We start from the raw sequence: 25,565 nt of genomic DNA, 5'->3' as shown, positions 1-25,565 counted from the left end.
TTAGCTATGATAATTTATCAGCCATATCTTACTGGAGGTTAAAATAAAACTAGGAATACTGATGCTATAAATCTGAAACAAAAGCAAAAATTGCTGGGGAAACTCAGCAGGTCTGGCAGCATCAAATCCAGTGACAATTCTTCAGAAACACATCTGGAGTTGCCCTAGTAACTTCTGTTTTTGTTTCTTACCAAAGGTTTCCTGATTCTCAACAGCTTTGGTACCATTGATGACATGCTACTGAGCCTACAGATAGTCATAGAGTTCTACAGTACAGGAAAAGGCCCTTTTGGCCCATTGAATCTACACAGGTCGAAAACAACGACTTAACTATTTTATTCCCATCTTCCAGCACTTGACCCAGTTGTACCTCTTGTCATTGTAGGCATACCTATAAATACTACTTAATGTTGTGAGGATTTCTGCTGTACCACTCTTATAAGCAGTGACTTCAAGATTCCTATCACCTCTGGAAAAAAAAGCTTCTGTTTAAATGTCCTGCCCCTAATTGTCCTACCCCTTAAATTTGTGCCACCTAGTCAATGATTGTTCTACCTGGGGGAAAGTTCCTTTTTATCTATCCTCTCTGTGGTCCTGATAATGTTATGCACCCTCAGCTTTCTCTGCTCCAAGGAAAACAACCCAGTCTGTCCAGTCTCTCTTCATAAGTAAAAATCTGAAGCCCAGGCAACATCCTGCTAAACCTCTGCACCTGCTCCTCTGGAATCACATCTCTCCTATAATGTGAGTTCCAGAACTCTCGCTATGGTCTAACCAACATTTTATATGGTTCCAGCATAACCTCCCTGCTCTTAAACTCTGCACCTCAGCTAATCAAGACAAGTATCCCATATACTTTAACCAGTTTATCTACCTGTCTCTCTCTATCTTGGATATGCACAAGATCCCACTGATCCTTGGTGCTTCTCAGTATCCTACCACTCATCACGTATTCCGTTGCCCTGTTTGTCCTGCCAAGGTGCATCACCTCACACTTATCTGTATTGAATTTAATTTACCACTGATCAGCCCATCTGACTAGCCAATCTATGTCTTCCTATGATTTCAGGCTAACCTCCTCACCATTTACCTCCCTACAAATTTTCATATCATCTGCAAACTATGATCAATTCTCCTACAGTCCTAAAGTGTTTATATAAACCACAAACATCAAGTGCCTAACATTAATCCCCATGGAACCACATTGAACACAGGTCTCCAGTCACAAAAACATCCCTTGACCGCCATTCTCTGCTCCTCCCAAATTTTCTTGGATCCCATGTGCTCTTGTATTCACTATCAGACTTCCATGTGGGACTTTATCAAAAGCCTTGCTGAGTTCCAAGTAGACAACATAGAATATATTATCCTCAACTACACATCTGGTCACCTCTTCGAAAAATTAAATCAAGTTGGTGAGACATAACCGCTTCTTAACAAAATTATTCTGACTGTTTTTGATTAATCCCTGCATTTCCAAATGTAGATTAATTCTGTCCCTCAGAATTGCTTTCAATAATTTCCCTACACTAAGGTTAGACTGACTGGCCAATGGTTTCCTACTTTATCTCTTGCTCCCTTTTTGAATGCTGGTACCACATTGGCTATCCTCCAGTCCTCTGGCACCTCTCCTGTGGATGGAGAGGAATTATTGTCAGCATTTCCATCCTTGCCTCACTCAAAAGCCTGGGATTCATTTCATCTGGCCCTGGAGATTTATTTACTTTTAAGCCTGCCGGACCACTCAGAACCTCCTGGATCTCTACTAATTTCTATAAGTATATCACAATATTTTTGCCTGGTTTCTACACCCACATCATCCTTCTCCTTAGTGACAGTAAGTATTCATTTACAGCTGTGCCTACATCCCCTGGTTCCATATACGCATTGCTGCTGTGGTCTTTTATGGGCCCTACTCTTTCCCTAGTTATGCTTTTACGTTGAATGTACTCGTAAAATAACTTGTGGTTTTCCTTTATTTTACCCGCCATCTTTCATGCCCCCTTTTTTGCTCTCCTAATTTCCTTTTCAAGTTTTCTCCTGCACATTCTATATTCCTCAAAGGCTTCTGGTGTTTTGACCTGCTGTAAGCCTGCTTTAACCAAACCTGTGTATCCCTTGATATCCAAGTTTTGCTGGATTTAACAGTTCCACCCATTCGTCTTTTTTTGGAAGATATGAGACGTTTATAAAAACCACTGATTTTACAGTGCTGGATTAGAATTCTACATTATTCTCATATTCAATGTTTCAAGAATCCCTTAGTGCTGCAAATTATTGGAACACTTACATTATTGGCACAGCTATTCAAATAATTTGGAAACAACTACAGTAGATGACTGATAATTCATAAACCACAATACAGCATACTGTGAGAAAATGTAAAGACGTGTTTAGCTTTCCCCTCAATGTTATGTGACTAAATCACTTCTGATAAATTGTTGGTCTTCACCTGGCCTTTATTCATTATTGTCTCCTTATTAAAGTTTAACAATATTTTATTTATATTTTATTAGTATTGTGATATAGTTATTATTTGTGCTTTATTCATACAGACTCAAGAATTCTCTGGGTCATGAGCTGCAAGCCATATAATTCATCAAACCAGGTAAGAGAATGGCAATGGCCACTATTGTGACTTCAACGATACAAATTATTAACATTTATTTTTTTGAAAATGAAATATTTTTCCAGAGGGGTGAGGTGGATTTTTTTTTAAATGCAGCAAGGCATTATGATTTGGATGAGCTTTCTGAAAAGACAGCAAAAGCAGAATCAGTAATTTCAGAAGACAGTTGGATAAATATCTCTATGGGCGAATTGTGGCGATATTGGGGGAGAGAGCAGGGGATAGGACCAGTTGAATAGCTCTTCAGACAGACATAAATGCTGCCCTGCAGGATAAAGTTGTATGATTCCATGCTATGACAAATTATTCCTCCACTTTATATTGACAATAAGAATAAGGACTAAGTGGATAGTTGTGACCAATGTGCACATAATGCACAAACCCCATCCCCTAAAGATAAATCCAACTTTATGTTGATACAAATCATTACTAACTCAACAGGTATCTTCCAGACAAGGTCATAGTTCAGACTACCTGAATAAGAACTGTTAAGCAAAAACAAAAACATTTCATTTGGGTTAAGCAAGGGTAGTAGGGGGTTTGATGTTGATTGGGGCTCCTGTTTTCCTGAGTTAGAACTGAAATGTGCTGTGCTGTTTCTCCTAACTTTTTGTAGAAATTTCCAACAATATTTTTAGTAATTATCTGTTCAGCTTCTCGATAACTTTAGACATTAGGACTGACGTGCAACATATATGCTTCATCCATTTCTTCTTGTATGTTGAAACTGGGGTCCTAAATCAGAGTGAAGACTGTAATTTGAATATTTAACGTATTCCCAGTCAGTTTTTGTTTGGCACGACATGACTGTTGTCCATTCATTTTAATGTCTGCCTGAAACTAGACTCAAATCAACAAATAGGTAGACTATAACTTAATTAAAAATTAGTTACTAATTGAAAATGTGCAACAGTTATGCAATATCATTTCTTGTTTTCCACAAACGTTTGTCAATATGGTTCAATAGCTTAAAGTATTGCCTTTGTATCATTTTGAACATGATCTTAAATATTTTGCAGTATATATCCTGTAAATTTATGACTCATATGCAAATGCCTTATCAACCGAAAAGCAGATTTTGTGGATAGATGGAATCAATAGAAGCTGATAATTTGCTGCATGTTTGATCTTGGGCAGATCTTGTATTTCTGTGGCTAATTTGAAGCTTATCTTTTCCAATTAGACGGTCAAAAATAACATAGGCTTTGACATGTTAAGTGTTGTATCTTCTCTTGTTCATTTTTGTCTTTAAATTCTGTGCATAACAATATATTTCGAACTGTATTACAATTTTTAGTAAATGGGTTACCACTCAGCAGAGGGACTCTTTGAAAATTGATAATTAGATCTTGCTTCTGATCGTGGTTCATTGAAATCTCATTGATTTTATTTTACATTCAGCATGGTGCAGATTTCATGTGAGTTAGACTTTTTCGGATGATAAATTTATTTAATACCAAGTGTAATTTTGGTATTTTTGAGCACCGCTTGATTATGTAGTCCTCAGGAGATTTGATGAATGTGGTTAGTGTGTGATAGAGATATTGTGATCTGTCAGACAATGGGATGCATTACATATTCTCACCACATACTTTCTCATTGAAAAAGAACAGAGCAAGATCACTCATATCTTATCAGGTCTTATTAATACTGCATGCTACACCAGAGTATATCAAGTCTAAATGGAAATTTGACAACCCGCACGCAACCCAGAAACACAAGTTGCATTTATAACTCTCACAGGGATTGTAAGAACTGCCAGTGCTGGAGCCAGCGATAACACAGTGTGGAGCTGGAGGAATACAGCAGGCCAGGCAGCATCAGAGGAGCAAGAAAGTTGACGTTTTCGGTCGGGACTCTTCTTTAGAAATGGGACTTTTTTTCAGGCAGAGTAAAATTGTTGGTTGAGGTTGAGGATCCTGCTAAGAATGAAATACGGAAGAGGTCCTTTGCAGGTCCGGGAGAGGGAGGGTCTAAGTTGTAGAAGGCTTGATTGTAGGGCCAGAAGATGCTGGCACATTGCTGACAGTGTATGCGTGAGGAGCTGCAGAGAAAACAGTTTTTGGAGGATCTGGATGTTGTTCATGTAGAGGTCGTTGCAGTCAGGGCCACATTGGGATAGCTTGAATGTAGATTGGAGTCCACTGGGGATGATCTGGTTGCATTTATATAATGCCCTTTATGATCTCTGGTAGACTCAGTCATTTACAGCTGTTCAGTATTTTGGAAGTAGGGTCATTGTTGTAATGTAGGAAAAACAAGATTAATTTTGTACAGAGAGTTTTCAGTGTTACACAAACTGGACATTTGCTTTACTGTTTTTCATTGATAAATATTAGTCAGGATATAGAAAAGAATATCATGCTCTTCTTCAAAACAGTGCAATGGGATGTTTCACTCTTGTCCTTTTAAACTCTGCATTCACCTTTTCACATCTTATCCAAAATCCCCTTTTTTTTGTGATTTGAAGGTGAGTGAACTGCCACTGACTTGTGTATTAGAATACCAACATTACCCATTCCTACTGACGCATGAATGACAGCAACAGGTCTGGAAGTGTTAATCATGCAAAGTATTCCAGAAGTCTTGAGACGAGCAGAATGGGTTCTAAACCAGAAATTTACTGTAATACTGCAAAGTCAAAGATCTGAGATACTACTTTTAACTCAGAGTACATCCTGAATGTAGTACATCAAAAGTGAGAACCGTGTTTGCTTACAACTTCAATTCTAAAGTAGGTTAAGACAATCAGGTCATTCAGTAATAGTTGAGGTGAAGACTTAGTTTCGTACTGAATGCTCAGCTTTTGAAGTTGTCTGAAGTTGACCTTTTGATGAGTAGCACACATTAGTTTCACACTTAATCCTACAGACAATTTTGTAACAATGAGACTCCAATGATTAGTCACTGCAGGGGAACAGTTTGTGCCATTTATTCTGTACATAATTTAAGAGGTGCTAACTTATCTGCTCATAAAATGTATTTTGCAGTTCTTTGATACTGTAACCAAATGAAAATCTATTAATAAGCAGCCCGCTATATCCTGGAATCACCTGCCGTTCAGTTGCTGTCTGTATTCACTGCACATTTCACAGTTGAATATAGCTTTTTTGTTCTGGGTAGGCCTTGTACCATAAACAAAAATCCATTCAGCCATCCCCCAACCTTACACACACGCGCACACACACACACACCAAGCCCCTATCAAGCCAACCTATGCTACTTAATTCCCTGAATTTGTATCCCATTAAACCCCTTATAACTGGCATGCCAAATTTAGCTACTGCGTCCACTCTCATGGATCCTCAGAGACTCTATTCTAATCAACACCTTTGTAATTACTGTCTGGCTGTTTGTAATCCCTCCACCAATTTATTGCCAGCTCAGTCAAACTGTACCCCCACCCATCACTCATTGTCTTTTGACCTACAATTCCAAACCACTATAATCCATAAGGAACAGACCTCCATACCCGCAGATGAGAATAATAAAGTTCTAATGAATTAGTTAAATTAATTAAAGACTTCACTATATTAAGAGAAACACTCATAAAACATATATTACATTTAAAGTCCTTAATCTCAATAAAGCCTTATAAAAATAAGGTTTTCCTTCTTGTATCCTGCACTCCGCTCTGTTACCCTGATGTACTTGTTTTGTATGATCTGCCTGTAAAGCACATAAGACAACACTTATCACATGTACTGGGGTACAGTTAAAGTAATAAATCAAATGGAATCAAATCAAATTAAGTGCAGCAAGCTTTGGAATTCATAGTCCCACTTCATACAGTCCGTAGCCACTCGTAGCTGTCAGTCATACTATGAAGTGGAGAGCGCTATTGTGATAACAGATTCTGTGAGAACAATTATATAAAGCTAATCTGGTCTATTGTGATACTGTGGTAGGAGAAGGCCTGATTTTTAAGTCCCGCTTGCTCTGCAGATGTGTCATAACGTTACTGAGCCAGTTGATTAGAAAATATTCACAATGCTAATCCAACAAACAGATTGAAATAGAAGGAAAACTCTTCAGATTTTTTTTCAAAGATCAAAAAACTTGGTGTTTTAAATGATTACCAAAGGGCAGTGTTCCTCCTGTAAAGATGTCTTAGGGCCAAATCCAAAGGAATATCTTACCTCTTCAAAAGGGCACCCTGGCTATCCATGCAAATCCATAAGGTTCAGACCTGCTGTTACATTTCAGGCTTCAGACACAAATCATACAGGACTGAAGGAAGATGATGGGTTAAATGGAGAATCCTGAGCACTCCATTCTCTTCCCTGTAGAAATGGAAAGTGCCATGTTTCGGCAGAAGATGGATAGTTTCTAGTAATTTCTGTTATTTTCAGCCTCTCTGCAAAGCTTTGGGCATTTATGAGTAGAATTCAAACAAATTCTTTTGAGTAGGATATGGAAGAAATATTAATCTTACAACTTTTGCCTGTGAATTGAAGGAAAACTCAATACATCATATATTTGACTCTCAGTAATAGGACTGACCATGTAAGATCTGAGGTGTCAGCTTAGCTCTCTGGCCCAGAAGAATGCTTGTCACTGTTGTAATGAATGGTCTTGTGGGCAAGAACTGTGAGCATAAATCTAGCTGAGAATGGTTAAGTCTTTCCTCTATCTTAGTTTATTTGAAGTAATTTTGACCTCTTAGTCTCACTCTGTGTGTGTGTGTGTGTGTGTGTGTGTGTGTGTGTGTGTGTGTGTGTGTGTGTGTGTGTGTGTGTGTGTAAATCTAGAAAACAAATGCCCAAGTTCAATAGAAATGAAGAAATGATAATGGAAAAGAGATCACAAAAGTGAACTATCTAGGTTTTTAATAACAATCCAGCTGTTTCATACTGAACATCAATGATACTAAGTTTTTATTCCAGAATTATTTATGAACTGAATTTAAATCCCCCAGTGACTGTGGTGGAATATGAAGTTCTGAGTCCAGCATCTTTGTCCAATACTTGTTAGAGTACTAACCTGGTGAAACGACAACAATGCAACCATTGTCTGAAAACCTCTTTGGCTATGTTATAGGTTAACTTATATTCATGACTGCTTGTTTTGGACTCACCATCAAGTAGGAACATTTTCTCCTGATACACTCTATAAAACCCCATCATAATTATGAAGATCTCAAACAGGTCTCTGTTTAGTCTTCTCCTTTCCAAAACCACTGTGGATGAAGAATTTAAATTCAAAGTTTGTTGTAAAAAGATGAAAGCAAACACTGTGGTGGACAGGCTTAGAAACCCCACTGGCAACAATAATGCAACGGCTTGTGTAGTTAATGGTGTGGCTTTATAGTGCCATCCAATGTAGTTCCTGTGTGTAACCAACAATAATCACTCAGATAATTTGGTTATTTATAGTGTTATAAAACAGTCAATAATGAGACGAATGTGTAACAGGCAGGTATTCAACTTTTGTCCATTTATACTGTCCCCATCCCCACTCCACCACAACTGTCACTACACTGTCTTTAAAACCTCAAAAAAAATGCAAAGTAGTTTCAAAAGTACAACAAACACATTTTGTTATAAGTGCATTGCCGGTAGCACTCAAATTTAGGCATTAATTTGTGTGTTGGGGCAGCACTGTGTTAATGTTATAACAATGTATGTTTATTGTCTCCACCTTCATAATTTCCAATCACATTTAATTTAGTTGCCTTTTAGTTTGGATGAATTGTAAGCTTTTAGAATTGAAGAGCAAAGCGAATTTTCTATTGGTATTGGAGCAAGGATCAAAATGACAATTTGATGGCCTTTGCAAACAAAAGGGGCAACTTCATATCCCTACATTTCATCAAATGATCTGTGTCAGTCATTTTTCAATATTTTAGATCACCTTTCAATATGCTTAGACATAAATCTTTTTCCACTATTTTGACATAGGAGCCAACTGATTAGGGGAGAGATTGTATTAAAAACATATGTTTACAGTTTGAATGATACTATGTGTTATTTTCATTGGTGAGGGCATTTGTTGCATTTTGTTATTTATTTTCCCATGCCCATGCACTCCCTCAATTTGAGCTGTTTTGCATCTTGGATTCTTAATGTTACTGCATTAGGGCAGTACTTTCAGTCCCATGAGATCTGGAATCCTACTTCCAAAAGTTTTTACCTCTCTCTTTCCTCTTTTAAGATATTCCTTAAGATCTTTCTTTAATTATGCTTTTGGTAACTAGTTTCTATTAAGTGCCTGTGGACATTTAATGATATTCAAGGCTTTTAAAACTTACGTGCAACTCATTTTTTATTATTTGAATGTTGGAAGTGGAAGTATTTGATTATTGAAATATTGGAAGTGGTGGCTGTTATTGAGTATTACTTTCTGTATGTGTTACTCAATCCCTTATTCATCCCTATTCCAGGAGTGAATTTAGTTTGACGTTGATGGTTTAGGTTGAAGCTCAATGTGAGGAGTTCTGCATTATCAGAGGTCTTGTGTTTCAGATTTGTTGTTAAATTTTCTCTCCATGTTTCTATGGTGGTAAGGGATCCCATGTTCCATTTGAACAATACCTGTGGAATTTTCCAGGTCAGTTTCTTGAAATACTACAATGCCTAGCTAATCATGTTCTTCATTTACTGTTTATTGAGACTTTGCTGTGTATAAGTCTATTTACCAATTTCACTACCATGACTGTACTTAACAGTTAATTAGAAAGAGTTCGTGTTCTGTGAAGCAATTTCAGACATCCTGAGAATCAGATGCAATATCAATACAAATTATTTCTTCTTGAAAATGTCTTTATAACTTCTTAGAGACAATTGTAATGAAAATTTCACCTGGGTTAAACTGTTGCTAGAGATAATGGGAACTGCAGATGCTGGAGAATTCCAAGATAATAAAATGTGAGGCTGGATGAACACAGCAGGCCAAGCAGCATCTCAGGAGCACAAAAGCTGACGTTTCGGGCCTGGACCCTTCATCAAAGAGCTATAAGGGTTTGGAGGTAAATATTTCACATTCATCCAAAGCTGATCAACAAACAGTAGGGGAAACATAAGGAAAAAGATTTTTCTTCCTTGTCCCCAGGTATCTAAATGAAACAGAAGTTTTCAGATTCCTATAGTACCGATAAACTGTGAAACCTACACCTTCACTGCAGATACCACTGAGTGCTCAGTCTCACCCGCTGATTGCTCTTCAGCCTCAAAGACAAGATCTCCCTCATGTGTATATGTGTGCTATTACATGCATAGGAACTTCACGCTTCTAAATTGTGTTCTGGCATTTTGTTACCAGCTTATAATAAAAAAATTAAAATATGCTAAGTTAGCTTTGGCCTGGTACAAAGTTGCTGTAGCAGATCAATCCATCCAGTCCTGCCTAGTTTTAAAAAGGCATCATTTTTATGGAGCATCATTTAGAACATGTCTTTCTTCAGAACTTTTATTTCCATTTGATCTGTGAGCTAACCATACTATCATTTGTCTAAAACTGAAAAGCACTATTTTCAGCCACTTTTACTTGTCATGGAGTTCTGTATGCTTCAGCACAGAAAGACTTGCACTATTACTTTTGAACCAGAAGCAAATACTTGACCATTATTGCAGAGTTTAAGGATTTTTAAAGGCTTTGCTTTTCTTTGAAAGCAGGTTGTGGTTAAAATGTTATATACCTGTCATCCAGTTCTTGTCGAATATGGTTTGTAAGCCAAACCAAAACAGGTTGCTGTGCATTTCAGCCAGTGCTCTTGCAATCTGATAAATAGATATCAAGGTTGCTTAATCAGCATGAAAGCAAAACATGAGTATCGGTTGAAACTCAGTTCATGAACTGCCAATCATTTTAGCAGCATTGACTGTAGTTATTACCTGGACATGAAATTTCCCTTCTATCTGAATCATTTTATGGGAGAAATTATAGCGCAGGAACAGAATATGAATATTTGTTGTCTAAGTAAGCATGAGTAATTTCGAAATGAGAAACGGCCCACTGGGATAATTCTGAGCCTAGTTGAGATTATATCTGAAGTGGACAGCCCTTTCACATCATTGGTTGGTTGACTACTTTATAGGACAGTAGGTTCCTTCCATGGCATTCCCATGGAAATAAAAATCAAATTGACTAGGAAATGGAAAGTTTGACATTTCGGGCCGAGACCCTTCTTCAGAAATGGGAGGGGAAAGGGGATTCTGAAATAAATAGGGAGACAGGGGGAGGCAGATAGAAGATGGATAAAGGAGAAGATAGGGTGAGTGGAGACAGAGAGGTCAAAGAGGTGGGGTTAGAGCCAGTGAAGGTGAATGTAGGTGGGGAGTTAGGTAGGGGATAGGTCAGTCCAGGGAGGATGGACAGGTCAAGGAGACGGGATGAGGTTAGTGGGTCGGACCCCCATCTTCTACCCACTAACCTCAACCCCCCTCCTTGACATGTCCATCCTCCCTGGACTGACCTGTCCCCTCCCTAATTCCCCACCTACATTCACCTTCACTGGCTGTAACCCCACCTCTTTGACCTGTCTGTCTCCATTATCCTATCTCCTCCTTTATCCATCTTCTATCCGCCTCCCCTGTCTGCCTATTTATTTCAGAATCCCCTTTCCCCTCCCCCATTTCTGAAGAAGGGTCTTGACCGGAAATGTCAAACATTCCTGCTGTTCGGATGCTGCTTGGCCAGCTGTGCTCGTCCAGCTTCACACCGTGTTCTCTCAGATTGCGCAGCATCGGCAATTCCTACAATTGCTGACCAGGAAATGGCCTTCGAAGTATTCCCACTCTGCTGCTGTGCTGTACCAAAAGTGTGCCAAAACTCCAGTTCAGAAGATTTAAAGATTGAGAAAGAGAAACAGGACTGTCCAAAGAAGGGGGACAGATTACAGTTCAGTCATGACAGAAAAAAGAAATAGAAAGGAAAGATTGGATTAAGATAGAGAAAAATAGAAATAAAAACAGCAAGTAAGAAAGAAAAATTGGAAATAGCATGTTGCTGTTTTTAAAATCTCTAACAGGTTGCAACATAAGAAATAATGAAAAATACAAACACACTGTTTTGTGGCAGAAATAGACCATTTGGTCCTTCAATCCTGCTCTATCAATCAGTAAGATTATGGTTGATCTATTTCTTCCTACCCTGGGTGAATAATAATCACATATTAGTCTATACTCATAGTCTGGGATTATACTCATTGGAATTCAGAAGAGTGAGGGGAGATCTTATAGAAACATATAAGATTATGAAGGAAATAGATAAGGTGGAGGCAGGGAAGTTGTTTCCACTAGCAGGTGAAACTAGGACTAGAGGGCATGGCCTCAAAATAAAGGGAAGCAGGTGTAGGACTGAGGTCAGGAGAAACGTCTTCACCCAAAGAGTTGTGAATCTGTAGAATTCCCTGCCCCGTGAAGCGGTTGAAACTATCTCACAGAATGTTTTTAAGGCAAGGCTGGGTAAATTTTTGAACAGTAAAGGAATTAAGGGTTATGGTGAGTGGGCGGGTAAGTGGAGCTGAGTCTCTAAAAGATCAGCCATGATCTTATTAAATGGCAGGGCAGGCTTGACGGGCCGGATGACCCACTCCTGCTCCTAGTTCTTATGTATATTGTTTTAAAAAGTACTTATATTGTTATTCCAGTCCTAATTTTAATGTAAAGGATTAATATATGCAAATCCAAGACATTCTTAGTAATACTGTTGAAGCTAGGTATGATAACATTTTTGAAAGGCAAGAAGTAGATTAACAAGTTTTGAAGATTTGTAATGATCTATCTCTTAATTCAGTAAATGTATTGACAAGGTTTTGCATTAATAGTAGTATGGATCATTAGCAAAATCTGGCCTGCTGTTTACATGCATACCTCGGATGGTGACGGCGGGCACGAGGGGGCATAGCTTTAAATTGAGGGGTGAAAGATATAGGACAGATGTCAGAGGTAGTTTCTTTACTCAGAGAGTAGTAAGGGAATGGAATGCTTTGCCTGCGACGGTAGTAGATTCGCCAACTTTAGGTACATTTAAGTCGTCATTGGATAAGCATATGGAATAGTGTAGGTTAGATGGGCTTGAGATCGATATGACAGGTCGGCACAACATCAAGGGCCGAAGGGCCTGTACTGTGCTGTAATATTCTATGTTCTATGTTCTATACCCTAAAGTAATATTGACAGAGTAGCTCTGTGAAAATGCCCAGCATTGTCAAATGTCCCATAAACCATAACCTCACTTTCTGCAGATATTGCTCCAGTCATTTTATGAAAGTGCTAATTATCTTTGAATTTGGAAATTAATTATGTGCATCCCTAGGTGTATGGGCAAATTTTAAGATTTTTTCTTATCTCTGATATCTATTTGTGTGTCCATTAGATCCATGCATAAATTTCAAGATAAATGAAATTTCTTTAATCCAAACAGAGACATAACTCAAGTTTAAAGCCTTGGATTCTTACTGTTGTACTTCAAGGACCATTTTTCACAGCTGCACTTGAGAAAAACATACCCAGGAATAAAGGATGGCATGCATTTCCCTTGAATTGTAAGCTTTCTGTGATGATTAGTGGGCCATGTATTTGGAAGTCACACCATCAATCGTGAAATGGGTCATTAAGCATCAATGACATTCTTGCTGTTTGGAAATTGACGCTAGCTAGAAGTTGTGACTACAAGATGTCACCAACAGGACCATATCAGATAACAATCTTTAAAACAAATGCAGTGCATGTCCCTAAGGAGTGTAGTGAACCTCAGATCGTATCAGTTATTTACACATCCACACACATGTAAATTATGTTTCCTTTTTTCTGGTTAGTATTTTACTTAATAACCTAGTCATCATTTACATGTTACACAATCCATATTTGAAACTTTCCAAATGATCATTGCCTGCCCGTCCAGAAAGAAGAACCAAATCAAAATCCTACTCTAGAACATGTTGGGTTACACTAAGAAAATTAATGGGTCTGTAGATGTTTCACTGTTAAGTAATACGCTGAATGGAAATAGGGGATGCTGTGTGCCATCTCCTGCTGTAAGTCACTGTGCAAACTTCACGAAAACTCTGGTCCTTTTCCATTCTAATTTTGATAACTGATATAGCTAGATAAACGCTGCTGTATGTGAAATTCCACCGTTTCCTTCATTTTGTCATCAGAAATCTGAACAGGCTTCTTATCTCTGTCATTTTTAAACTTGTAAGCTGGGTCAATAATTCTTAGATGCATACAACATTCATAAAAGTGGGCAATTCCTAACCAATCAGAAGAACATAGAAAAATGTCAATTTGTGGCAGGTGCAGGATTTTTGTCTTTTGGGTCAGGATCTCAATGTTCAGATCAGATCCAGATTCTGACTTCACACTGTAAAATAAGTGTTCAACTCATAATGGTTTGGTTGGACTGGTGAATTTGTATTCATAGTATGCACTTGCCATCCAATCAAGCATGTTGCATAAGCCCTCCAGTGTGCAGGTAAGGGAGAGAATGCCTACATAAAAATGGAAAGATGTCTCCTAACAGATAGCTTAGTGAACTTGTAAAACCCCACCTGTCTCCTTTCTTGCACCTGTATTGGGCCAGAAATTTTGCCCCAACTTTCTGATCAAACTTGTTGACATGACCTGGGGGTGGATCGTGCTACTCAAAGCCCCACCTTAACTGTAGACGTGTTCACCTCTTGAGAGCCCCACCAAAGGCAGCTTCAACAGCACCAAGCAGGGGAAAGCTGAGGCTTGGACCTGTAGAATGTTGGGTGGAGGAATGTAGGTCAGAAGTAGGAGCTCTTAAGATGAGGTTTCCACTTCCATATCCACTTTCAGCATCATATTTACCGTAAACCAGTGCCTTATGGATTCATACAGCATGGAAACAGACCCTTTGGTCCTACCAGTCCATACCAACCATGTTCCCAAACTAAACTCTCCCACCTGCCTGCGCTTCATCCAAATATCTCCAAACCTTTCCTTTTCATGAACGTATCAAATGTCTTTTAATTGATGGAACTGCACCTGCATCCACCACACATGAATCTTTATGAAAAGGTTTCCCCTTATGTCCTTTTTAAATCTTTCCCCTCTCACCTTAAAAATATGCTGTCTAGTTTTGAACTCCCCCACCCTAGGAAAAGGACACTTGTCATTCACCTTATCTATGCCCCTCATGAATTTATAAATCTTAATAGGCTCACCCCTCAACCTCCTTTTGCTCCAGTGAAAAAAGTCCCAGCCTTTGCAGTCTATTTTTACATCGTAAATCCTCCATTCAGTGCAACATCCTGGTAAATCTTTTCTGAACGCTCACCAGTTTAATACATGATATCCCCCCTTTGGCAGGGCGACCAGAGCAGCACTCCAGAAGAGGCCTCACCAATGGTCTGTATAACTCAACATGACATCCCAAACTCCGATAGTCAAAGGTCTGACCAATGACAGCAAGCGTGCTGATTTTACTGGTGAGCAGCTGAGTGAAGATTAATGACATATATTTGTAAAGACACAGATAATTCTTATTAAAAACTAAAGAACAGCAGATGCTGTAAATCAGAAACAAAAACAGAAGTTGCTGGAAGAGTTCAGCAGGTCTTCCAGCATCTGTGAAGAAAAAATCAGAGTTAACGTTTCAGGTCTGGTGACCCTTCTTCAGAATGCTGTGCTTGGTCCATATACCTTTCTTGTTTTAAGGAACATCTTCCGCATATAGCAGTGGACATAACCTACAAACACTTATATGAGAGCCACATTTGATGTTCCACAGAGATGGAATGCCTCTCCTTGACAATTCTTTAGTCCCTAATAATTCTTAGTTCCCAATTTCACCACGCTTACTCCAGTTGATCAAGTTACCCTCCCCTGTCCTGTTGTGGAGAATTCCTATCTCTGTCAGTACCTAGCCACGTTGCTCATTTTTCTCCAGCATTTTACTTTTCAGTAATAGGCTCCAGAAGTCAGCATTGCTCTCCTGCTGAATACAGCTTAAAGAAGATTGCACACTCCCACGTGAACACTCCACAGCCGACACAATCATTAGTGCTTGCCTGTGCTCACTAGAAAAATGGAAATACCAAGTGAAAATTTAAATCATTAATTAAATCCATTGATAGTTTAATTAGTTTAATTTAATTTAATTCCAGTTGTGTTAGTGCTTAGCTGTGCATCCTCTAGCAGTGCACTATTGGAAAGAATGAGGTTTTCTGACGAATTGACCTTAATATGATCGAGGATGCAGTGCATTGAATATCGGAGTTGGGTGATTGTGTTGCAGCTGTACAGGATGTTGGAGAGACAATCCAACTCTGTGGAACTTCGAATATGGCTCTCAAATGAGTCATTGCTGGCTATGTCTGTAGCTGTGCAGGAGATGTCGACTGCCTTAAAACAAGAAAGACAGACACTTTTTCTGTGGCTTTACAAATATATAATTAATGTTCACCCAGCTGGTCACCAGTATATTCAGCATGCTTGCTTTCATTGGTCAGGTCTTTGGGAATTTGAGATGTAATGTTGAGGCTGTACAGGCCATCAATGGGGCCTCTTCCGGAATACTGTATGCAGTTCTTGTCTCCCTGCTATAGGTGGGGCGTTGTGAAACTTGAAAAAGTTCAGAAAAGATTTACTAGGATGTTGCCAGGGTTGGAGGGTTTGAGCTATAGGGAGAGATTGAATGAGTTGAGGCTATTATGCCTGGAATGCGGATGCTGAGAGGTGACCTTTATTGAGGTTTATAACAGCATGAGGGGCATGGATAGGGTGAATAGCCAAGATCTTTTCCCTGGGTTGGGTGAGTCCCAAACTAGAGGGTGTCAACCGGGCGAAGCTACAAAACATGACTATGTGCATGTCTAGCAATAAAAGTAGTAACTTATAGACAGAGCAAAGTGATTCCATGACATTTTAATCAGACCTAGACTCAGAAGTTCTGCAATATCCAGTCATGAATGGTGGTGGACAAGTAAACAATTCACTGGAGAAGAAGTTGTACAGAGGTGACCAGCAGATCAGTGCAAAAGATAGGATTGAAGCATTTGGGATAACTTCAGCCAAAAGTGCCAAATAGATGATCTATCATTGCCTTGTTCAGAGGTTCCCAGCATCATGGCCAATTCAGCCAATTTGATTCTTTCCATGACATATCAAGACACAGTTAAAGGCACTGGATGCTATAAAGGCTAATAGCCCTGTCAATATTTTTGGAAGACATATGCTCCAAAACTAGCTAAGCCGTTAGCTAAGCTGATTCTATATAGCTACAGCTCCTCTAATCACTCACTTGTCACCCCAGACATTAATTTTGAGGGCATTCAAGGGCAACTTCACCCTTCCCTAAACCCTGATTTGAGATACAGGAGGTGAGAGGAATTTGTACTTAGATACATAATTTGTCAGATTATGGAAAAAAATGAAAGAGGGGCTAAATTCAGCCTGAATTGAAGTATGTTTAATCCACAGTGGTTGTTTACAATGCAGTCAGATGCTATTTCATGCCATCTGTCCTTTTCAATGATTTTAGTGTCTAGCCAACACTGATGGTGCTTTGATTGTATCGCTGCTGATATGTCCGATCAATGTGAAGAGTGGCTAGACCATTTAAAACTAGTCGGCATGACTCAGCACTTGCCTTTACCTTCATAAGGGAATGGTGAATTGGCTTGCAGTTAATCAGAAGGTGACTGTTTTCTAGGAAACATAAACGAGTGGCACCAGACAAGAGACATCTGTTTTCGGATACTGTATTGCAAATCTTGATGAAGGAGATAATAAGGCATGATGTCTTGTATCTTAAGACACATTCGGAAAGCACTGGTACAGGTATGAGTGGAAGTCATTACCAAGTAGGCCTAGATGCCATTAAACATTTTTAAAAATACTACTCCTATGTCAGTTTGAACAAATATTTTGGGAATTTACCTTGGTCATCTTTTTAAATAGATTAGTTTAGATTCCTGCCTGATACCTGAGATAATTAAAAGCAGTTTGAGAACTGGGAAGCAACTGTGTCAGTGGGAAACTGCTCTTCTTAATAAATCAATAACTATAAAGGTGCAGAAATGTCTACTTAAAACTCATATCCATCTTAGTTCTACGGTGTATAATTCAAGGCTTCTGCCAGCCTGAATGAAATAAACATGTTTTTGCCAAGAGCTTAAACTCAAAATGACTTCTATATTTTGATATTTGTTAAACATAAACTATTTGGTTTTGAATTGTCTATGCTAATATCTTGATTTGTAAACTGTATTAATACGGGAGACTCCCTATATTTCATAAAGAGGTCATTCGCAACAAATTTTCAATTTTTCAATTGAAGTGGTCTGCTGAGTGAGATTCACAGTACCTGGCCCATAAAGGCTTTGAGTGACTTTGCTCATGCAGTTTTATATTCTTCATTAATTATGTAGTCAGCCTGGAAAAGGGCTGTGTCCTGTGTGAAATGGGACTGCCAGTGATGCATGAAGAATATCAATGATTTTGCCATCTGGTGGTAAATACCACCATCATGCTTCTGCTTACACTCCCATATCATACTGACTCCACTGTGCCACTGCACACACCTCTCACTATGGTCTGTCGTTAGCTCATTGACTACAATTCTCACTATTGCATGCATCATGTCCACTCAATGGTTTTCATCCACCTGATCCTCTGCATCTGCATCTGCAGTTCCCATTATCTCTGAGCACTTCCATCCCCATTCTGTTTCCCACTCACTTATTGGAGACATTTCATCATCTGCCCTGCTTGTGCATCATCACTAATTGCTCCTTCATCTACTTCCATTAATCCTAATGATCCAAATAATGTGGTGAAGTCTCCATAGTACCCTGACTAACCTACCTGTAATCTTCAGACTGGTTACACTTGGCCTGCAATCCCCAGATTGTAAGGTAATGGATACTGGAACTCTGGTAGCACGGAACATTTTACTGACCATTGCTAAATTCCAGAACTAGAACTTGACTGATCATGTTGGTATCCCCTGACTGACTGTAGTCCCCCTCAGCCCACTAAGTACTGATGCTACCCTTTGACTATCACACATTGCCATTTGCTTGAAACAGAAGCAACATGTTTGCTGCATTAAACTGCTGGTACGTATTCTAGGTATGACGTTAATATAGCATTTGTCCGTAAAGTTCAGGTCCATCCCTTGACTATTCAAAGTCTGCAAGTCATAGGTGTTCTGAGCTCCATGTTAAAGTTTTGAAGGGCTTATGTGGTGTGTTAGTCTGATGATATGGCAAGGCTGGTGGCTTTTTGCTGCCAATTTGGTCTTAATGGGAACCTGTTGTGAGAAAGTATTTACATATTGGCTGGATTTGGTGACCTGCAATTGCCAGGTACCTGCTGTTGTTTACATGAGGGAATTTGGTGTCTTCTACTTTATCGTGGAAGGAGATGAGAATTGAAAGTCCACCATAAATAAAGCAAGTTGAGGCTTTAATAAGATGCAAATGTGTGGAGGTAATGAAGTCACTGCACAATGGCACAATTCTGAAGTCACCATTTAAGACTTGATGCAAAAGCTACAAGTTTTTATCGTCAATATTCTGATTGGTTTTTCATTCTGTTTGTCACCTTTCTTGCCATTGTTCATGCCATGCCTTGGTGAGAAATAATCCACCTCCATCTCATGCTTTGATCAGCATGAACAACTTGGTCTATTTATATGAATCTTTGTAATAGTTTGTACTTGGGAATGTAGTACTATTTGCATAACTGGAATATGTATATAAAATCATGTAACCACAGGGTGGTTAGGGAATAGGAAATTGACATTTGTCTTTTTCTGTATGACCCAAATGACAGAGGAAGTTAAGTTGGGGTGATACCAGTTGACTCTTACTTATAGCCAGTAGGAACAGTTAGTTTGGACTGTTTCTTAAAAGGAATCTGAGACTGTTGAAAATAGGAGAAAAGTTGAGAATTCAGAGCTTTCCTCAGCACAGACACACCAATGCTTCCATGGTGTAGTACTTCTGAAACTTATTTTAAGATCAATTCAGAGATACAAAAAGCAGATTTTCACCTGTGCCGTCAGAGAAAGAGGGAATCCAGACTCCTGGGGTATATGAAAATCCATAATGTCTTCGTTTCTTTACATTAAGTGTAGCTAACATCATGCTTAATAAATTCTACTTGATTCACTAATACTAGTCATTTTCTACCCAGTAGGTTGTGGCACATCGGGGATCCCATTGTTGGAAATTGAGAATTTGGAAGTTAAGAATTATCATTAAAGGGCTATTACACCTCGCAACCCCTAAAACCTACACAGTGCCACAAGACCTTCAAAGGCCTCAAACAAATGGTCAAGGTTAGTCAATGCATCTTCAAATGCTATTTCTTGCTGGTACATCACTAGTCTCAAATATTACTCAATTTATCACACCTCCATCACACACCCACGCATGATCATTATCAATCAGGACTCGAATCAACACAAGTATCTTCTACCTCAACCTCTCAGTTAGGACTGCAGTACACACCTTACAGGTTACACGCACGGCCAAAAATTCAACCATGACAGACATAACATTCTGGTCAAGGAAATATCACAATAGACAGTAACACGGAGATGGTGAGGCAAATGGGGAGTTTAATTTCAGTTTCTGATACCACGCCTAGACAGACAGCCTAGCCAGAAGATTGCTGTACGAATTCCTTCCTCCTTCCAGCTCCTTTTTCTCTCCTCAGCTACACTCAATATAGTTGATGAAAATAGATGACCTCTTATGAGGGATGATGGTGACGCATGCAGCAGATTTTCATAAATCCTGAAATCATTGCTATGACTACAGCAGGGGTCCCCTGAGCAGTTCAGCTTGCTGAAACATTGTTTTAGCAAAATGGATATGTTCTGTCTTATTTTGATTTTCATGTTGGGCTTATACATCTAGGTTACACACTGGAGTTATCAGCCACATTGATAGCAGACAGCAATCATGACTGTTTAGCTACCTGCCAGTTCACTGTCGTGACTTAAATATTAGGTTATGGGTTACAGCAGAATGAAGGTTACCAGGATATTGGGTACTGAGTTTCATGATTCCATGCCAATAATAGCAGTCCAGCTAGCTGCTGAGGCGGTGGAATGTCTTTTCGTTCTAATATAAGGTAGGGTTGAAGCAAACACAGAGAATGTTGCAAAAACTCAGCGGATTTGGCAGCATTTGTCAAGAGAAAACAGTTACTGTTTTGAGTGAGGTATGACTCTGCTTGTGTTCTTAAAAAAAGTCTTACTGGGCATGAAATGTTAATCCTGTTTCACTTTGCACAGATGTTGTCAAAACTGATGTGCTTCTCCAGCATTTCCTGTGTTTCTTTCAGATTTTCAGTATTTGCAGTTTTTTGCCTTTGTGAGTTGACACATGTTATTTATGAAGTAGTGAGTGTGCAGTCAGTAATGGTATGCATCATGGAACGTGTAATATAGTTAATAGAAGTAGGGCTCTTGAATTTCATATCATATTTTTGATAACATATTACTTTATGATTGATTATTTAATGTTACACTTTGAATTGCAGGCTACCAAGTTGGAATAATTACATCTTCCTGATAAAACGCAGCACTGCATTGAAGAAAAACCGGATAGCATTTCCTTGCTCCAGATTCTGAGGTTTGCTTCTTCACGGTATATTGAAAATAGATGTTGGGATAGTTATGATTTGATTATAGGAGTTGCCTAAAATAACTCAAAAATTGTAAGAAGACTGGAGAGGACTTAACTGAGCAACTGTTGAATTCAATAGTCTCATGGCATCTAACAGTATCATATGAAGAACCTTATTGTCTTTAATAATGATTAATTATGTTTATCTGTTTTCCAGACCTACTGACCAAAAGCTATGGAATATCTTTTCGACAACTACAGTTACTTTGAATACAATGACAATTTTGATTATACCGACATAGAATTCTTGTGTACAATGAATGATACCAGGAAATTTACACGGGTGTTTATTCCAGTTTTGTATTCAATCATCACTGCAGCAGGCATTATTGGCAATGGCCTGGTTGTGTTAACCTACTCTCTTTACAAGAAGGTGAAGTCTATGACTGACATGTACCTAATGAACTTGGCTATAGCTGATATATTGTTCGTAGTTACTTTACCATTCTGGGCTGCCAATGAAGTAAATGGGTGGATCTTCGAGGACATTGGATGTAAAGTTCTCAAGGGGCTGTATAGTGTCAACTTCTACAGTGGAATGTTGTTGCTAGCTGTTATCAGTATTGATCGATATATTGCTATTGTTCATGCAACTAAGTCCTTCAATTATAGAGGAAAGACACTGATATACAGTAAAATTATTTGTGTAGCTATCTGGCTATCAGGAATTGTTGTATCCTTGCCAACATTCATTTTTAGTGAAATGTACAAGTTTGAAACAACTGGAGAATATATATGTGATATCAGGTACCCTAAAAGCTATTCAAACATTGGTAAAATGATTGCTCCAACAATACAACTCACACTGGGGTTTTTCATACCTCTTTTAATCATGGTTTTCTGTTACTCTTTAATAATTAACACACTTCTCCAAGCTAGAAATTTCCAGAGGCATAAGGCATTTCGAGTTGTAATGGCAGTAGTAGTAACATTTATCTTTTGCCAAGTGCCATACAATGTCATTGTACTTTACGAAACTGTACATAAAACAGACAGATGTGACCTTCACAAACAAATGACCATTGTGCGTACAGTAGCACAATCTTTGGCCTTTTTACATTGTTGTCTGAACCCTGTTCTCTATGCATTTATTGGTGTTAAGTTCAGGTTTTATTTTACAAAAATAATTCGAGATATCTGGTGTTTAAGTAAAAAGTACATTACATTTCGTCACAGCCCTTCAAGGCGTACCAGTGAAACATTTGTGTCCAGGCGCACTTCAGATTTTGATATTGACAACCCATCATCTTTTACAGTATGATCTTCAGATTTCTACATGAACTTTGTAAATTCAAATTTCATGCCAAAATGCAATGTTAAAATGCTGTTTCACAATCTTTCCTGCTAATGTATTACGGCATAGTGTATGTATGAGAAATATAAGAGGACTCAAGGTCTACAATGCTCTTTCACACCACAGACTACTTCAATTTTCCCCATCTGTTTACTGAATCTCTTGTTAAAAGTGATCAAAGTTGTAACTCACAACAAAATTATGCTCTGTGAAATTTCTCATCCTGATACAAAGAAGCACAATATAATTTCAAAATTAAATTCCTATCCACCTATATTTCTAGTCGCACGTGGAAACCATTTCATCATAATCCTGACTTGTGCCTTGTTGACGGTGAAAGGGCTTCGCAGGGCTAAAAGCTAAGTATCTCACAAACTGATAGCCAGCCTTTGATTTGCGTTTATAGTCACTATTTATTTGGCTGGTCTAATTAGGTTTGTACCCTGGAATGCAAAATAGTGGAGGATTCAGTAATCACAAATACCATTGAATCTCAAGTGAAAATGTCAGATTCTCTCTTATTTGAATGTACCATATATATTATTTGTCAATTTACAACACAAACCTGAATAATGTCCAGGTCTTGCAGCACGTAATTTAATCATAGGCTATTCAAAACCTCAGTACTTATCAAAATTAATTGAACTGATCAGAATATAAAAACATAAGAGAAAGTTGTAAGTCTTAAAACCTCATGAGACAGTCTGCCATTCAGTTAGATTGGGGATGAACTTTCTCATCTACTCCACTTACCTGCCAGATCCCCATATCCTTTAATTTCTTTAGTTCCCCACAATGTTATTTATTTCAGTAAGATCACCTGACATTACTCAAATGTGTAGACCCATTCTACTCACTCTTTTGAAAAAGAGTAACGTTGGTATCCCAAGAGTGAATATAGAGAACCTGTGATGCAACCACTTCCTGCTCATATCTTCTGCGATATCTTCTGGACACTCAACTGTTTTCACACTAAGATTAAATAAAACTGCAGATTCTGGAAATCTGAAACAAAAACTGAAATAGTTGAAGAAACTCAGTAGGTCTGGCACTAGCTGTGAAGAGAAAACAGTTAACATTTCGAGTCCAATGACCTTTCAACTCTGATGAAGAATCACTGGACGTGAAACATTAACTCTGTTTTTTCTCTACAGATGCTGCCAGATTCACTGAGTTTCTCCAGTAATTGCTGTTTTGTGTCAGTTTTCACACATACAATGGTAACACCCAGTATCATTGATTCAAAACTGTTTGCTGGCATTAGGTACTGGATGAGCAGAAAGTTTGTTAATCAAATATTGATCAAATGAAACCATTGTCTTTGATCTCTCCTATGACCTCTGTTTCCTGCCTGCATACCTCTGCTGGTGAGTGTCTGAGGCTAAACCAGACTTTAAAATCACAGATTTCCATACAAGACAGAAAGAGGCCATTTGGCCTGTCAAGTCTGCACTGACCTTCCAAAGTGTATTCCACCCTATTCTGAATGTGGGAGGAAACCCATCAGATACAGGGGCACACAGTCCAGATAGACAGTCACTCGTGGCTGTCATCGGACCTGGGTCCCTTGCACTGTAAGGCAGTAGTACTAACCAAAGAGCCGCTATGCCGCCCACAATCTGTCATTTTCGGTTAGGAAGAGGGTTTTCAACCATATTGTGTCACTGATGCAACTAATTTTAGCCTTTGTAACATTTACCAGCTTCGCCCTTGTTGAAATCCTTATCTAGGTCCTTGTCACTTCCAGTTTTGTCCAAAGTAGTGCATTCAAGATTAGTTTATATTCTAGCTGCTGTAAATTTGGGATCATACACAAATCTATTGTTCATACTTCTAAGCTGCTCTGAATCTCATTAACTTTGTACTTGCTGTTATATGCTGCCTTCTAGTCATGCAACAACTTTGTTTTACAGTTTTCATCACTTATTTTCCTTAACCCCTTATAATCCTCTCCCTAACTTTGCAATATTCACTAACCTGAGAAGCCTCTGAGACATCTACAATTTGGCACGACTGATTTTAATTGCTACACTGTTACTGACTGTGCCTAGACATAAATTTTGAACTTCGATCCAAAAGCTTTTGGTCCATACATCCCTCTTATAAGACATTCTTTAAAACTTACCTTTTGTCTGAGCTTTTGGCGATCCACCCTCCTATCTCCTGATGTGACTTTGTGTCATACTTTTGTTTATTAATGCTTCTGTGAAACACTCCAGGATATTTAATCGTATTAAATTCACAGCATAAAATTCAAGTGATTACTGTTGTACTTCATTTTCCTCGTAATATAAACAGTTGTTTTCTGTCAATACTTTGTCTAACCATACCAATATAATCTTCTGTTCCTTTCTCACCAATGCACTTGTCTATTTTCCCCTAACTTGAATAATTGAAGGTTATGTGACTTGTCTCCAACTGTGAAGAGAAACATCAAATATTAGCGCTGGTAATCAGATTTACCACAGAATCAGTTACGTGTCGAATATTGAAAGTCAGTGTATATAACAACCTTCCTGTTGTGGAGTACATTGAGCCTGTTACTGCTCAGAATTAATCATCTTTATGGGTCTTGGGACTTCTTCTTTGCAAAAATTGCAGTACTTGTGCAACAATTACATTTTCAAAATTTTTGAGGTTGATCGTAAACTGTTATGCTGTACCAATTCATACATGTTCTGACTTACAAATGGAAATTAGATATTTCAAATGAGCTGATTAATAGATGTTCCTTTTTGCAACAAATCAGTACCTGCTAATATTAATGTGCATTTTACAATTTTTTAACAATTAGTTCTACAATTTAAAAAGATACACATCAAATTTATATTTTGTAGAATTGTTAACATGAAGATGCAGGTTAGTTTTTTTTAACATTGAATTCTAATACAGTGCTTAACATTATCACTGTCACAGAAACATTTTTTTTAGGATAATGCTCTGTTTTAATGTTGATAATTGAAAGCATTGTCTTCTTGATGCATTCAATTTGTATTGTTTTATTATGTTTGTAAATAGAAATATTTCAT

General features: G+C 38.3%; 1 protein-coding gene across 3 annotated transcripts in view; it reads left to right on the top strand.

Moving 5' to 3' along the window:
• The window catches only part of ccr6a (chemokine (C-C motif) receptor 6a), a 36,063-nt gene extending 10,767 nt beyond the window's left edge, over nt 1–25,296 (top strand). For 2 of the 3 annotated variants that reach the window (XM_048536433.2, XM_048536432.2), the window contains exons 2-5: nt 2,556–2,608; nt 19,741–19,885; nt 21,097–21,188; nt 21,400–25,296. In XM_048536433.2, the coding sequence (XP_048392390.1) occupies nt 21,418–22,503 (1,086 nt within the window). In that variant the 5' untranslated portion in view covers nt 2,556–2,608; nt 19,741–19,885; nt 21,097–21,188; nt 21,400–21,417 and the 3' untranslated portion in view covers nt 22,504–25,296. The remainder of the gene's footprint in view (nt 1–2,555; nt 2,609–19,740; nt 19,886–21,096; nt 21,189–21,399) is intronic. The other variant, XM_059648819.1, reaches the window with a different exon arrangement.
• Nucleotides 25,297–25,565: the final 269 nt, after the last annotated feature.

This window comes from Stegostoma tigrinum, chromosome 9 (genome assembly GCF_030684315.1).
Source record: "Stegostoma tigrinum isolate sSteTig4 chromosome 9, sSteTig4.hap1, whole genome shotgun sequence".
NCBI lineage: Eukaryota > Metazoa > Chordata > Chondrichthyes > Orectolobiformes > Stegostomatidae > Stegostoma > Stegostoma tigrinum.
Note: the sequence above shows the minus strand (reverse complement) of the source record. Positions and strands in the feature narration are given on the sequence as shown.